This window comes from Apteryx mantelli, chromosome 2 (assembly GCF_036417845.1).
Source record: "Apteryx mantelli isolate bAptMan1 chromosome 2, bAptMan1.hap1, whole genome shotgun sequence".
Classification (NCBI taxonomy): Eukaryota; Metazoa; Chordata; class Aves; order Apterygiformes; family Apterygidae; genus Apteryx; species Apteryx mantelli.
The window spans coordinates 137,688,282-137,705,833 of NC_089979.1; the positions used below are offsets into that span (position 1 = coordinate 137,688,282).

Genomic DNA, 17,552 nt, shown 5'->3' on the forward strand with positions numbered 1-17,552 from the left:
CAATATTTTCAGCTGCTAGATATCCATCTACCAGTTAACCTTTGCACATTAAAACACCATTCCAGGAGAGGAATATTTTGTTCCACGCTATGATAAACTGGATTTATTGAAACTAATTTTATTGGGGTGTTTTACTGTAATTAGTGTCTCATGAATAGTGTCATTACAGTGTGCACAAAACTGTAACTCAATATTTTAATGAGCATAAAGTGTGTGTGTGTGTGTGTGTGTGTGTGTGTGTGTGTGTGTGTATTGTCCAGTGGCCACATGGCCAGCTCAGCTTTGGCAATCTTAGGAGGGGAAAAAACGTGTTTAGTTTTCATTCATATACTCAAGTAAATAACCATTTGTCAGGGGTTGTGTTTGTTTTGTTTTGTAAAATGAAGGCAATACGGTCCTTACAATGAAGAAGTAAACATTGCTTTCAACCTTGTGCTTTCCTCTGGATAGCTAGTTTAAAGGGATTCAGTGGTGAGTTAAGCGGAACATCTGTATTAGTGAAATTGCTCTGTTAAACCTAGCATTCTGAATTCACAAATGAACACAGTTTGTAAGTTACAGAATTTGCCTGGAAGTGTGATATTTGTCAGATTGGTCTTTTGTCGATGTAAATATGTTAATGAAGGTTTTGCTGACTCTAATTTGCTTTGACGTGGTGATGCTTAGGGTGAATTTTTCTTTTTTGTTCACTTCCATTCACACACAGAGTAATTTCTATTCCAATACACGAGTGATGTACTGCTTCGATCATAATTATCAAACTGATGGAAAAATTACAGATACCATCCAAGATGGATGTATACCATCCAGCAGTTTTTCTGTAAATCATAATGTTGAATTTCTGAAGTCCTTTCCTTTTTAAGAGGAAATTTCTCTAATGTAGGCAGATCCCTAAGTTGTTCCCTTTTTTTGCACTTTAATCTTCTCTACAATGGAGAAATTTACCAAGCTAAATAATATCTTTATATCCACTGATAATTTATAGTTTACTTAACATTTAATTGACAGCTATCCTGAAATGCCAGTATCAGCAGATTGTTCTTTACCTGGGCTATTGAAAGTTTTAATGTTTTGCTTCCACTGTGAGTGCAGACTGGCTGAAGAATTTCACACAGTTCTGCTGCTATGCCACCTTGCATTGCTGCATACCTGAAATCTCTCTGTAGTTCACTGCTTCTGGGAATGGGAGAAAAAAGCACCTGCAGGGACATTAATGGAAAGCGTTGATATTGTGTTTTAAAATAGTGTTACGGTAAATGGGGCAGGAGTTCCTAAAACAATTCAGTAAGAGTAAGGGGAGTATCTCTCCATATATCAGTTTAATGCTGTTGTTCAGCTGAAAATAGGTAAGTTCTTTGGTGTAGGTATTTGATCCTGAAATAGTTTCTCTATATTCATATGGATTTGATCAGATGATTATGAGAATCTGAATAGAGTAGTATAACTAGTTCAAGCCATTGCCGTCTTTCAGGTGGAAATTACTAATTCATCAGCAGAGACTCAATAACTGCCTGTGTGAGTGATCCTTGTTTCTGGTGATATAAAGTAAAAAAAAGTATCAAACGCCTTCAGTGGTTTAAGTTAAATTATTTTACTTACAGCAGACAGAGAAGGTTCAGGGAAGACTACAGCAGGTTAATTTATCTATTGAGATGCAAACAGTTATCAAGTGATAGGTTTTCCAGCTAGGTCTCATTGATCCTGTTTAATAGGTTAATTATTGACCTGTGACTAAGAACTGTATGTATACTTATGAAATCTGTAGAATGTGCAAGGTTGGTTAAGTATTGCAGCCGTTAACGATACAAGAATTTGATCAGCAGGCAAGGAGAATTAGGTGATCTTGTCAATTGTGATGACAGAATTACAATGAAGTGCAATAATCTCTAGTTACCCAAATTTAGGAGTGGGTTGTATTCGCCTTTCTCTGTAGCAAGAAAAATGGTCAGTTTTCCAGAATTATGTAGCAGTGTACCTAGCAAATATCCTGCTGTTGTAAGGCCTTAGGATGCTGTCACCCATTTTTGTTGTCTTCCTGTGGATCATTATAGCTGTGGCTTTTCATCTTTCATTCCCAAATGTATTAGGAATGTTGTGTGTGCTGTAGTAGGGGATGTTAGTAGGAGATGTTCTGTTGATCTTTCCTATTGACTGTTTGCCAATGACTGAAGAGTAGATACTACTTGGGTTTCAGTCTGTATCAACCTTACGTTCTTTTTTTCCATTCCAGCTCCATCATTGCAATTTTTTGACCCTATGACCTGTGTAAAGTGATGTAGGAAAGCTCTTTATTTTAATACATATGAAAATCAAATCTATCCTACCTAATCATACCTACCTATCATATCTATAAAGAAGAGGAAATGTTCTTTTAGTAGCTATGTTTTTCAACTGAACCAAAAAAAAAAGTTATCAAAATAATGTTTTGTATTGGATGATTCAGTATGGACTATAGAGCTAGTTAATTTGATGCAGCTAAAATATGTTTTGAAGAATCTGATTTACTTGTTACTCATATTCTGTTTAATTTCTGTCAAGATTATTGACATAATGGACATATGTCCTTTGTACCTATGTCATACTTTTCATAAGATTTACATTGTGCTATGTAAAAAGCAATTGTCTAACTAATTGGTGCATAATTTTCCTTTTACAAATCTGATATACTTTATCTGTTTTACATGTATTTTAAGAGCTCCCATTAGATGCTTAGGTGAAAGTAATTCCCCTTTCTCTTATTACTTAGCCTATTTGTTTGGGCTGAGTGCAAAGAATTAAATTGTTAAAAAACACTGACACTGACAGTGCACTAGGCCTTTATGGTGACTTCTACACTTTTTATTTCCACTTCAAGCTCTTTTACTATTTTCTTCACCATTATGGAGCAGAAAAGCAAAAATTTAGATCCAGCAGATTTTTCAAACCATTTAAAAATGTTATGTGGCTAACAGGTCACAGGTACTATTAAAGCGCTAATAGCTAAAAACATCTTGATTGACAATACCTATGCTTTACCTTAAGCTCTATTAACAAATCTGTCTAATTCTTCTTTTACAGTGATAACAGTTACTGAGTTTAAATGAAACTATATGAAACAGAAAAACATATTCCCTTACCAAACCTTAATGTAGGCTACAAATTCTTATTCAGTGAATGGACTTTATTTATATTTAGTTATATAAATACATTTATATTTAATTTTATACATTACAATTTTATAAATATTTATAGTATATTTATATATAATATGCATTAAATTTATACAGGTATATCTTATATTTAAATATGTAGAAAGAAAAAGATATGTGCTATATTATGACATTATTGTTTGGAAAATTCACCGGGCATAAATATAAAATGCTTCAGGGGAAACAGCAATTGAACCTTACTGGGAGTTTTCTGACAATGTAGTTTTTTCATATTCTTCAATTCCCTACCTTTTTGTAGGAAAGCTTTTTTTTTTTCTTAATGAGGATGAAATATCCAATCAAAAAAAATAAGATTCAAAGAACGTTTGATAGCCATATGGTTAGGATACTTGTTTATAGAAAAGGAGACTGATTTTTAGGTCCATGCTCTGTCTAACTAGATTAAAGCTAGCATGAAGCACTTTTTTTTCCTCCAGCTTTTCATTTTGTCACCTGTTCCATTTGGTAATAGTGCTTAATTAATAGAAGTTAGTACTCTGCCCTCCTCTCCTGGCTATAATTTCATTTTAAGCTTATCTGAAACACCTTCAGTACTGGAAGCTAGATCTGCCAACTTTCTAAAGACCCAACACACTCTCTCAAAGTGGAAATGCTAGCAATGGGAGGCATTTGTCCCCTTGGCAGGTCTCATGAAGTGAAGGAGATGTGCCAGGCATATCTCACTGCCCTTTGTTGTAGCGGTGGAATGTGGCTTCCAGCAGAGTGTCTTTAAGCCCAGACCCTTATTAGAAGACGTTTTCCCCAAGTGTACCCAGTCAGATCTGCCACATGACACTTTAGATTGAATGAGATCCTATAGCACTTGTCCTGCTGATATGTCAAGTAGGGCATAAGAGGTAAGGACTGCAAGATAGGGATGGGTTCAACAAAATCCTCAGAATATTATACTTGACACATGATACTGTCCAAGATCTCTTCTGAGCAGAGTTGTTTAGAAGGAATGGGACAACCATGTGTTTCATGTTCCTTTGAGTTGGTGGGCTTTGAAGTTACATATTGTCATTTGCCCTGAAACTCTGGTCTAAAACTATTAGAACAAGAAGTTCACCTGTGGTATTCTACATGTTAAATGACTTTTTTTGACCATTGGTTCTTCGTTTCCCTCTGACATGCTTTTTCTTTTTCTCTGTAGTTTTTGATTTGCTCTTGATTTGTTCAAGAGTCATGAAAGAATTTTCAAAGCTTTCTAGGGACAGGAACACCATTTCCTGTCCAGCACTAGAGCTGAACATTTCCTACATAAAATAGCTTGAATTAAAATATTACTTATAAGTCTAGTAGATTTACTTGTACTTAAGAATTTGTGCACAACACAATAACTGTATGTTTACTAGGAGCTTACAAACTGGAAATCGGCTCTGGTCACTAGCATATTAAATATGTATTAAGATGTGCATGACACTGATGAATAGACTATATTAAAATATCAGCAAAATTGCTGGAATTTTTTTAGTCAAGTCACAATTTACATGTAAGGACTAGTTTCAGCATGAGTTTACCATAAAAATGGTTTTAAATTAAAAATTTTGCAATTTAGAATTGTTTTAATATATCCTTGCTTTGTCAGCATTGTGGAATGTCAGTATTACATGAAATGGATAATGATGTGGTGATACTGATCATCAATGGATATGGAACAAGAAGCAGCCAGGCAAATATTACCAAAGATAGTATTTCACTTTTTAAACTTCAGTTTGTGGGATGATAGAATGGATGCATTCAATCTGATGCCTACTCATTCTCTATTAAGCCATGCTGTAAAATTTGTAAAAAGTAGTTTGTATCAACCCCCAAATGTTCAGCTTATTAGGTATCAGTATACTATCAAAAATACACAGTTTTTGTAAGCTTTTATAGCTACTATCTCACAAGGAAGTGTTGTGGCTGATACATTTAGCCACCTTAGACTTTTTCTACCTCGAAAGATTACACATCCATTTATAGCCAGGTAACCTGAGAATGTTTTCTGACAATAGTTCAGAGCAAGAGTTGAACTGAAACATCAAGATTTGGATTAACTATCAGGTCCAAGCTGTTTCTAATAGTAGTGTACTGTAATAGTCCGCAAGTTAATGTTTTCATATTAAATTTATTAGATAATACATTATTGGATTGTATTTGTCTTCTGTCTAAAAGAATGAATGCATGGACAGAGGTGATTATTACTTAAAGTGCTAAACTTGCCGGTTTAATATTTACTGTTAAATAAAATGTGCTTAAGTCGTAAAAAAATGCATAATACATAATGAATTTATGTTAATCAAATAGGTGTGTTCATTTACCATTTTAGGTTAAATTTTTTCCGAGATGTTCCTGAATTCAGAGTACTGGCATGTGGTGGAGATGGAACAGTGGGCTGGATTTTGGATTGCATAGGTAATCAGTATTGTTTCCATAGTTTTGTATAGATTTTCATTTTATTGCTCTCCCTTATTTATCAGAGTGTGGATCCAACTATTTCAAACATTATTTTTTTCATCTGAATTATTGAAATATATTAGTTTGGAGGATTATTAAGAATATCCAAAATTATTAAGGGTATTCAAAATCCCTACATAAGCGCAGTTTTTGTATTTCTAGGAATCCTCTGGACTCCCAGAAAGCAAGAAATATTGAATCAACTTGTTTTAATTTTCAGTTCAAAGTCAATTCCCTAAACTGAATCAAATCTAATTTTTTTTTCAAGACCATTTACCTTCACTCATTTTTTTTTTTCCAGTTTCCACAGTTTTGTTTATGCTCCGTCATCCCATAATAAGGATAATGGGATAACAGTCCTTTGAAAAAGACTGTCCTGAGAGCCCTGCAGATCTCTCAGCTGTATACTTGTGGGGCCTGTTTGCCGGTTCAGATTCTGAGTTCTTTCAGGCACTTGGCCATAAAGTGCTCTGTAAGTCAAATCATTAGGAAGACCCAGACGTCAAGATATTACAAATTTAAACTTTTCAAGGCTTGTTAGGGAGAATATCTCCAGCACCACACGATTGTTTATTTGGCACTAGAGAGGCTGTAGGGAGTAAAATGAGAATGTGTGACAACGGAAAATAGAAAGGAGATGAAGAGAGGCCAGAAGGCTCAATTGAAAGTTTGGATGAGGAATATTAAAAGGTATGTGCTTTTGGAAGGTGAAGACTGGAAAACCTTTCAGAAAGAGGATAGTAAAGGGGAAAGTAAAGATGATGTGATGGAGGAATGGATAGTAGCAGAGGTGTATTTCTAATCTTGAATAATTTTTTTTTTTTTTTTGCCAATGCAGACTATTGATTGTAGCTCTCAAATAGGTTTCAGAATCATAAATCAATGTACGTTAATATCTGTTGTACTGCCTGAACTTGAAAGGGATGATGTTTTGCAGCTGCTATTGGATCATTACCTTCTTGTTGAGAAGGACTGAAATTCCATGCAGTCACCTTTCTTTTTTAGTGGCATTATTTGAACAAAGGACTGCGTGTTGACTCACTTAAATTCTATCTTCTGCAAGCAATTTTTGTGGTATAAAACTTAGAAATGATTTTAGGGATCCATCAGTTCTGTAGGTGCAAGAAATAGATTCTGAATGCTGTCTTTTAGCAAACAGGACTCTTTGGCACAAGTTGTGCATATGAAGTTTAAAAAATCAGCTGGTTTGAGAAACAGACACTTTTCAGTTTGATCATTTCTTCCCTGGTCTCCTGATTTAAAAACAATCTTAACAGAGAGCAAAGTATGAAGAAAAAATAAAATTTTTATCTCCACAATTGATGAAACTTTTAAACTTGACATTTTTTTTTCTTTTGTTAAAAGCCTTAAAGCTTTGCAATACATTTGTAAATGCAAAATCCTCCCAAAGAATTGAAGACAGAAACTGATAAATAACAAGATGTCCTTGTCACATCCACTGGATATGAACTCATGCTGAGAATTGCTGAGAATTGTGCATTATTCTGTGTAACAAAATAGCAGATTAACTATTCAAGTATAACTTTAAACTAGATACGCTGCTCATTTCTATTAAATGGGGAATTGAACAAATTATGCATTTGAAAGATTATGCCTAAGTGATATTTGCACCACTTCCAGTGGTAGAGATTGTGTCAATTGTTGATGCGTGTTTTTCCACTGGGTTTTAAATAGAAATCCTTTGACTTGAAACACTGGAAAAGCATAGTTAAGAGATAAAAGTCACTATAAGTACATAAATTTCAAAATATAAGTTATTAACTACAAAATACTGGCTTAGAGACTTAATCAGATCAATTGGTGCTCATTTTGAATATCAGATTTAATTTGTGATGCGCAAAACCTATTAGTGCTGGTTACAGGGAATTTTTGGTAATGGTGCTCATGTGTAGATATGAATCCATGTGGATGAAAAGGTACAAGATTTGTGTCATTATTTGTGTCCTTAACTAATTATATTTGGCATGCCTAACTGAATGGCAGAGCTGGAAAAAAAAAACAGAGAATACAGCATGATCAGTCTCAAAAAGATCTTGAATATCTTTGTTTATGCCAGATATCACACTCATGGGTTCCAGAAGTCTTTGTGATAACAACAATAACATAAATTAATGATTGAATATTGACAAGGGGAGGGGCTGTGCAGTGGAATGGCTATTGTAGAGCCTGTTGTGGTGAACATGGCAGAATCTCATATGCAAGACATGTCACTGTCATTCACTGAAACAAAACCTAAGACAGTAACTGTATTGGTACTGTGCAATTAGATTTTTGTTCCTTAGTTATGTTTTTCCCTCTTTATTTACAGAGAAAGCAAACTTGCTTAAGCATCCTCCAGTTGCTATCCTGCCTCTTGGGACTGGCAATGATTTAGCGAGGTGTCTGAGATGGGGAGGAGGTAAAAACAAATTAAAATACCATTCATTATGTAATTAAAAAGAAACTTTTGCATCAAAATCTGCTCTCAACATTTTAGTTTCTCCTTTATGATGTATGTAAAAAATTGTTATACCTTTCCTCTTTTTGGAATGAGCTGTCTGTAAATGTTACACAAACTGTTTTTCAGATATTGAAGGTCATAATCACTCTTCATATTTTGTTTGTAGCTTTCACTGACACCAAAAAAGCTCTAAGGTGCAATGAGAGTAGTATATAGTAATTGTTGGCTTTTTACCATCTTTATTGCAGTTATTTCTTTGATCAATACATTATAAAAGAGGTATTCTTAAATGCATTTTAATTGGAGCTGTTCTGAAAGGGTTACTGAAAACAGCTAATAATGGGTTTGGAATGGTTTCATCTTTTTTAATATTCATAAATATTAAATGAAAAATATGTCTCAGCCTCAGACTAGTTCCTTTGATCCACTCCCTTTCTCTTCTCCTGCAGAGGATTCCAGACAATAAGTGCTACGGTGCCATTTATCAGGAAATGGGGAGGCAAAAAGTACTGAAAAGAGAATGTATGTAAAGTCAAACTTTTATTATCCTTTGCATCCTTTCCTGTATGTACGGGGTCTAAATCTCAGCTCCTCCAATAGCTTAATTTCATCCAGGATTTACAATACAGGATGAAAAAAGAAGAGCAGGATAACTTGAAAAAGAGAAACAAAAGGAGGAAGTCTTAGACAAGACTCAGTCTTTGGTGAAAGCATGTCAGTTTACAGGCTCCCAGCCTGTTCTGGCTGTTCAGCTCTCAGTTGGTCATTTCAGTCCAGATGTTGTTTATTTGGAACTTGGCTGTTATTTTGAACTTCTCAGCCTTTGTGTACACACGTCTTCCTTCTTTTGTCTCATCATGGCACGTTTCTTCTCCAAATGTCTGCCTTGTTATCAGATAGGTCTTTAGCAAATTCTCAGTAGTTTGCCTACTATAGAACTTCTTTGATAACCGTAATATTCCATCAAATTATTTCAGAATCTCTTTTATTTTCTCTGTCCTGGCTGGTGACTGTTTATTCATGTAGTCTTGGAGAAAATCAAGTCAGCCAAGCTTCACTTTCTGGACAACTCATAGAATAGAATCATAGAATAATTCAGGTTGGAAGTGATTACAGGAGGACTCTAATCCAATCTCCTGCTCCAAGCAGGGTCAGCTAGGAGGCAGATCAGGTTGATCAGGGCGTTATCCATTTGGGTCTTGAAAACCTCCAAGCATGGAGACTGCACAACCTCTCTGGGCAAACTGTTCCAGTGCTTGACTGTCCTTATGGTGAAGAAGTTTCTCCTTATATCCATTGTGAATTTCTCTTGTTTCAGTGTTACACTCTGTCTCTTACCGTGCCATGATGCGCCACTGTGAAAAGGCTGGTTCTGTGTTCTTCATTGGTCTTGACAGGCTGTTGTTAGGTCCCCTGTACTATCTGAGCTTGACGATCCAATCAATTATCTACCAGTCTAGTTTCTGACACATCCAGACTGTAACATCCCAATTTGCATGCAAGTATGTTGTGGGAAAAGTTTTGAACACCTTGCTAAAATTGAGGTAATTAACATCTACTGTTCTCCCCACAAATCCAGTCATTTTATCAAAGAAGGCAGTCATGTGGGTCAGGCATGATTTACCCTTGGTAAATCCATGCTGCCTGCTGCCTTTTCCTTCATATGTCCAGAAATGTCTTCCAAGAGGTTTTGCTCCATGAATTTTCCACAGATGAAAGTGAGGCTAACTGGCCTGTAATTTTCTGGATTGTTCTTTTAGCCTTTTTGAAGATGAGTTCAACATTTGTCTTTCTCTAGTCATCAGGGACATTTCCCAATCTTCATGCCATTTCAAAGATGGTAGCTTTGCAAAGACATTGGCCAGGTGTCTCAAAACCCTCAGATGCAGCCCATCTTGTCCTGTGGACTTGTATAGGTGGAGTTCTCAATAGTAATCCCTTTCTGAAACCTCATTTGCAGATGATTCATCTCCTTGAACCCTGACTCTCAGCACAGAAGCTTGGGAAACCTTGCTGGTGAAGAAGGAAGCAAAGAAGGCATTAAGTACCTCAGTCTTATCTATGTTGACTGTCACTAATTCACCTCCCCCACATCCCAGCTGTCAGCCCCTCTTTTCTTTGTTCTGCTCTCTACTACTAATTCATAGTCAGGCAATCCTTTTTCATGGAGGACTTCTCTATATCATTCATCTCTTGTTGATGAGAGGAGGTAAAAACATTTAAAGAACTTGATATGTATTTTATTCAGGAAATGAATGTAAAGCAAAAGTGTTCAGTGGGACTGAGGTCTGTAAATGAACTGGGTCTCTCAAGAAAGAGTTCTGCAAGAACAGAGCACAGTGTTTTAATATCAATAGCAGGATCCTTTAGTATCAGTAATAGAAAATATATTCCAACCAAAATAGACTGTAGAGACTTGTCAGTTCATCGTCAGACAGCATGTAGTGATTTTGCTACTAACTTCAAAAGATAACATGACTTGAGCTCCATTTCATTTTGTGAGATTCCATTAATGAATAAAATCAAGCACTGCTCTTTTGAGATAAATGATTGTACTCATTTTTTCTGGTAGTAAGCCTAAGACTAAAATATTATGTGAAATCACTAAAATAAAAAATCAGCTTCTGGCATTCTTTTTCAGGATCCAATTTCAAATGATATTCTCTCCAGAAACTCAAAAAGAAGTCCTAACACCTGCCTAGATGTCTTGATCAAATGTTTTTGATGATCAAATGTCTTTTCCATCAGTATGGAAAGTTAGTGATCAGTATACTTAATCATAGTTCTTGACGGTCTTCATAGTAGGTCCACATATCTTTAAATTGTTCCTTCACAGGTTGAAAATTTCTGAGTTCTCCAGAGTATGGAATTCCTCTGTCTTTGCTCAAGTTTTAGGTACATTTGCCTCTCAGCATTAAATCAGTTTTTCCTGCTATATACTTTTCCTCCCTTTTTCTAAATGCATTTTCTCATGGAGAATATTTGTCAGATATTGGCTCTCAGGTGCTTGCCAGCTATGCTGCTGTATCTGTAAGATATGCATGAAAATTTCCCATGAATTTACTGATTATAAGAATACCGCTGTGATGCTCTCCCATTCTGTCTGTTGGCTAATTACTGTAATCCCTGATACTCATATCTTGGTCCTACCTGATTTTTGCCTTCTGTATAGGTGAACTGTGATCCTTATTTACCTGCTACTGAATTCTTCCTCTTCCTTTGGGAAAACACTACACTTCAGCAAGTTAAAAAACAGAACAACAAGAACAAAATGCCTAGTCCTATTACAATTAACTTGCAACATGTTTATTCTTTTGTTTGGATCAGCTCTGTTCATCTGAATCTGAAAAACTGAACCACAGTTTTCTCTTCTATGATCCTACTAGCTTTTAGCTAAAATTTTAGCTAAAAACTAATTTTTTACTCATCTGTTTACAAGTCAGATTAATTGTGGTTGCTTGTTTCATCTTCCCATTCTGAGAAGGTCTGAGCAATTGGAAGTTTGCAGAGACATTAAAGTCTTGTCTTGTCTGTCACTGTGGCATAGGTTCCTCAGTGATGTGAAACAAATAAAACTCAACACATTCACCTCTGCTGATTTTTTCAAACTTTCTGCAAGAGAAGAAGGGAATGAACAGCAATGGACAATTGTTACTTTTAATTACATTTCTCAGGATCTGTACTGACATTCACTCCTATTTACTTCTGTTTTGAATTATTCCATCTGAACTGAAAATTACCAGTTTGAAAACTAGCTGATGTAATAGAGGAAAGAATAGAAAGAGACAATATGAAAATATTCTGGCTTTCACCATTCTTTGCCTGCTTGCTTTCTGGTAGACAGTGCCGTAACACAGATTTTCTGGAACTTTGATAGGATGGGAGAACAGACAGGGCTTCAGGAAACTCTATTACTGGTGAGTGATCTCAAGGATGCAGACAAATGGAATTGTGCATATATGCGTTTTGCACTTATGTGGTGGTTGGCAGTAACTAACAAATAAAAATATATTATACAACAATAAAGAAGTACATCAGCAGTGAGTTTTGTACAGGGAGGCTTTGAATGTCTTCATTTTCTGCTTTTGCACATGCTGAATTTTGGTTAAACAAGTAGCTATGAAAAGAACTCCTGATATTTGTCCTAGTTTTCCCTTCTACCAGAAATATACCTTCTGCTTCCTGAACATGAGGCTTTAATTTATGAAAATTGTTAATGAACCAGGAAGTATATATTTCTTGAATGTGAACATTTATTCCTGATTTGAAGAAGGAATGAATCCACAGATCTCAGTTACCTATTACAGATCTGTTTTGTCTGAATAGCGTTTAAAGCTGATAATGTTCCCCAGTAAAATCTCCCCTTTTTATGTGTGTACATGTGAACTTTGGCTTGTTTATACTCAAAAGGTTGTAAGGAGGAGTTTTCTACACAGTTTAGTATACAGTGCAGTATATTACAGTAGGTAATGACATTTGAATAGTGCAGTGAACTACTTAAAGATTTGTGTGCTTCTTGGCAGGTAAGAATAAAATACAGAGCAGGATAAGGTTCATGAAGAGGTTAAAATATGGAAAAACGTGGCTATTCTGCTGAATAGGCATCTTATCAGTTATGAATGGATTTCAAATTTTGTATTTGTTATGCTAGACCATGTTGAAAACATTGACAAAAAAACAGTAAATAGCTTTTAACCTTTCACTCTATTGTCAGACTTTCATTAGACACAAATCTAGGATTCTGTATGTCTTTTTGCATAAATTTTGAAATTAAAGACATTAAATATTAAGACTCAGTTTATATCAAGAATTTTATACAAAATATGACTTCAAGTCTTTGGATAACTGGTATAATCATTTTGAAAATTCGAGGGAATGGCAAGTTTAGGAGATCAGATTATTTTCTCCATTATCAGTATGAATTCCATGCCCAGTGAAATCTGTACAGTTATTCTAAATTTACAGTGCAGAAGTCAGCTCTGTATTTGTATTCCTTTAACGACAGATGCTGGAAAATCATCAGTACTTGAAAACACAATCCTGCTTTTCAGGTTTTATATGCATAGTTTTCATTTTTCCAGTCACCAAGAAAAAGAAAGAAAACTGAATAAAACTTTTATCATGTCTGGTCAAAATCACCATCTTCACCTTTTGCTAGGTTATGAAGGTGAGAATTTGATGAAGATCTTAAAAGACATTGAGAACAGCACAGAAATCTTGCTGGACAGGTGGAAATTTGAAGTGATACCCAACGATAAAGATGAGAAAGGAGACCCAGTGCCTTACAACATCATCAATAACTACTTTTCAATTGGCGTGGTAAGACTTATGCTTATCCTTAAGTGTTTTTTTTCCCCGTTCTGAATAAATATTTGTTTTGCAAGTGTTAGTGAAGAATGGTTGGCTACAGATCATCTATAATGTTATTTTGCTAGTGAAATGAATACATAGATGACTGACAGCAATTTACATAAATTTACTTACATTCAAAACCAAAATTACTTTCCAGGATCTTCTACCTTCCCAGGTATAAAGAAGATATTCGTGTTGTTCCTAACAGCTTATGAGCAGCCATAACACTAAATTTAAATTGTCATTATAAAGATCCTAAAAAATATATAAAGGAAAAATAATCACTTAATGAGAACTCTAAGTAACCTTCTCTGTTAGTATTCACATATTGAGAACTGTTTAAAGGAACAGTGGTGTTCTTTATTTCTTCAGGGCAGTTTTAAATAATAAAATGAAGAATACCCCAGGTATCTTCTTGGTTCTGTCCATAGGTGGATAGTCACAGTTAGACTAAATCATGTGGATACAGGGTTTAAGAAGCTTTTCAGCTCTTAGGAACTGCATTTCCAGCTTGTGCTTCTCTATGGTTTCCCATAATTTCATCTGCTATCCACACTGCCCATATGAGAGGAATCAGGGGTTGTCCAGTCTGCCTCTCCTGTAGTCTTTTACTGTGGATGCACTTTCAAACACAATCAGAAGGGGACCATAATGAGGACCAAATTTAACATATCGAATGGTTCACAAATTGAATTTATAATTCGGACGTAACTGCAGTCTAATTAACATGGGAACGTGCCCTCCAATAGCTAGCTCTGGCTGTTCTAAAACAAACTTGCTCCATTTACCTTGTACATTACAAGAATCCGTATATTATATATTTAATTCTGCAGTCCAGTGTTTCAAAATGCTATAGAAAGTGTTTTAATAGAAAGTACTACATACTCACTGTAAATCCAGGGAAATTAAGGCTTTGTTAATTTACTTGATCTTTGTACTTCAGCCTTAACAAGGTTCTGCCACAACTTTAGATGGTTGTAGGTATTCTTGATGAAACTTTTACATAATATTGTTTGTAATTCTACAGTTTTGGTATAGTGTGGATATGCAGCATGCAGAGAGAGTCTAGTCCTTATAAATGTAATTTGGCTTCCTCTACTGCGTAGTTCTAAATGTTTAAAAAAAAAAAAAAAAGTTAGGTCTTCCCATGGTTAAGATATTTAAGTAATAAGAAATTGTATTTTCTTTTGCTTGTGTTATCAGATTTATTAGCTTCCATTGTTCAAAACAAGTGCAGAGAATAACTAGATGCAATAGAAATTACAGCAATTAGGATAGGAAAGTATATAAATGCAAAATATATGCACCAAAGCTAGTGCACTGTGTTTCCTGTTTATTAACTTGATTTGCAAAGGAATAGTTTATAGGTTATAGGAAAAATATCATGATAATGGCAATGCCCTGCGCGGGGGGACATATTCTGTGACTTTGTCAAAAGAGAGTGTTGATGCTAAAGCTTACAGACAAGGAAAGAAAATATATTACACTGAGGAAACAAGCAAAAGGTGAGAGGGATGAGGTGTGAGATTTTACACCTGTATATTATTACAGGGCAATTTAAACGGTTTATGAAATGTAGAGGAGCACACATGTAAAGGCACAGCACAGAAACAGGAAATTGAATGCCAGATAGATAGTGGGACATCTGTGAATGTGCTAGGCTTCAAAGAATTCTTTAGCGTTATTCAAGAGAAGGAAACAGAATTGCATTCAGGAAAAGTTGCACTGAAATTATGCAGTGGCAAGATCATAATACTCTTAAGGACACTAATGTACTTGCAGAATACCCAGGTAAAATAGGCTAACATTGCAGGCTCTATAGGCAACCAGAAAACTCTGTTTTCACTTAAAACGTGAATACATGAATTTAATCACACTAAACGTACGATTTTTTCACATAACAGAAATGTGAGCAGCACAAAATGGTGCCAGCAATAGACAATACATTTCCTTCAGCTTCTTAAATTGTTAAGATCATATTTTTGAAGGAGTAAGATTTCTGTCAAGTTTATTGCACACAGAGATGTACAAAATGGTTGTCTCAATTTCAGTGAAGTAAGTAATGAGACAAAGCAAATGGAAAAATTCAGAAATTGGAATTTAGACTTGTTAAAATTATGTAATTCACATATTAGGTAGCATTCATGGTAATTCTTGAAAAGCAAGACAGAATGTTTACATCTATGCAAATAGACAAAGTACTCAAAATGAGTTACCAAGTGCCTAGGACTGAAGTAAACTTAATTTAACGAAAGCAAAACTGTTTTCAATACGTGATGCCTAATACGAACTTTGGCAAGTGCTACTGAATAGGGAAAGCCACTATCTCCCGCTGTCTTGGACACCAGTGTGTAGTTACTGATAACTGAGAATGCAACTTGGGTCAAGTCTATAGCAGAGAAATATAAGTGCCACCTGCAAGTTTATATTAAGAGAAATCAAAAGGATTGTTATTGTAGATTGTGTTATTCATAGACTCATAGAAAATAGTACTTGAAGGACCTCAAAGTCACCTATTCGTTCCTCTCCCTAAGGTAGTGTCAGTGACACCTGCCTCATTTCTGATAGGTATTTGTCTAGTTTGTCTCTAGAAACCCCCAATGAAGGAAATTCCTCTATTTGTCTGCAAAGGCCTTCTGTGTTATTTTGTTGTCCTTACTCTCAAAATTTTTTGTCACATCTAATCCAAATTGTCTTGGTGTAGCCTAGCCCCAGAACATCTTGTCCTATACAGAGTGGATAAGGTAAACCATTTTTTCTATTCCCCTGTTAAAATACCTATTTTCTCCTAGAAGGCTGATCAGATCTTGCCTGTCTTGTGTTCTGTAGCCTAACTAACCCCAATTTCTTTAACCTTTTCTCACAGATCATGTTTTCTAGACATCTGATCATATGTTTTGCTTTTATGTGGGTTTAGTTAAAACATGAGAATTCAATCCAGTTACTCCCTGTGATCCATATCTCTCTGGAATTGTAGTGCTCCCAGTTAGACACAATAGTGCATTTAATGTCTTATCAGCACTAAGTAGAAAAGAGGAATTAATTTCTGTGCCTTGCAGATGATACCTTTTATTGCAAAAAATTATGTGAAATTTGCCTTCTTAACGTTAGCATGATTTTTTTATTCATGTTTGACTTGTGATCCATTGTTAATTCCATATACTTTTCTGAAGAACCACTACTGTGTATCTCATTTGGGTTTTGCATAGCTGATTCTTCCTACCTACGTGTAGAACCTTACTATCCTTGAATTACATCCTCTTTTAATTTTTATACTTTCTCTGAAGCACTGTGAATGCTAATGGTATTCTACAAAATACTTCACATCACTTCATAGGTTTATGCCAAATAATAAGCACAGTCTCTATTGCATTATGAATAGAATCTGCTGTGTGGATTTTGAAACAGTATGGCAGAAATTGTATTTGACAACAAACATAATCTTAATGTCTGCCTAAAAAGGCCAAAGGAGTAAATCTAAATAAAAACTAGATAAAGCAGTGATAGACGTGAGACTCTTGCTGGCTTAAGACCATAATTCATGCTGGAAGGGTTCACAGGAGGACTCTAATCCAATCTCCTGCTCCAAGCAGGGTCAGCTAGGAGGCAGACCAGGTTGATCAGGGCGTTATCCATTTGGGTCTTGAAAACCTCCAAGCATGGAGACTGCACAACCTCTCTGGGCAAACTGTTCCAGTGCTTGACTGTCCTTATGGTGAAGAAGTTTCTCCTTATATCCATTGTGAATTTCTCTTGTTTCAATGCTACACTCTTTATCTCTTACCATGCCATGATGTGCCACTGTGAAAAGGCTGGCTCTGTGTTCTTGATAACTTCTTCGATGATCTTGGCAGGCTATTAGATCCATCTGAAGCTGTCTCTGAGCCTGATCCTCCAACCAGTCTTTTTTACCCATCTATTTTCCATCAATCCAGACCATTTCAGCCCAGGTCTGGGCCATCAATCCCTGCCCCAGTGATGCCATTGCAGTCCCTGTCCTGAGCCATAGCCGTACCTGTCTCCAGCTCCACCACGGCACTGCCCCTGCCCAGCCATGGGCCTGATCCCGACCTGCGGATCGACTGCTCAGCCCAGTCTTAGCCTGGCCCTGT

General features: G+C 35.7%; 1 protein-coding gene across 1 annotated transcript in view; it reads left to right on the forward strand.

Moving 5' to 3' along the window:
* DGKB (diacylglycerol kinase beta) overlaps positions 1–17,552 on the forward strand; it is a 337,863-nt gene that overhangs the window by 114,544 nt on the left and 205,767 nt on the right. Inside the window, exons 18-20 of the mRNA XM_013941524.2 lie at positions 5,500–5,585; positions 7,957–8,046; positions 13,247–13,407. Of these exons, the coding sequence (XP_013796978.1) occupies positions 5,500–5,585; positions 7,957–8,046; positions 13,247–13,407 (337 nt within the window). The remainder of the gene's footprint in view (positions 1–5,499; positions 5,586–7,956; positions 8,047–13,246; positions 13,408–17,552) is intronic.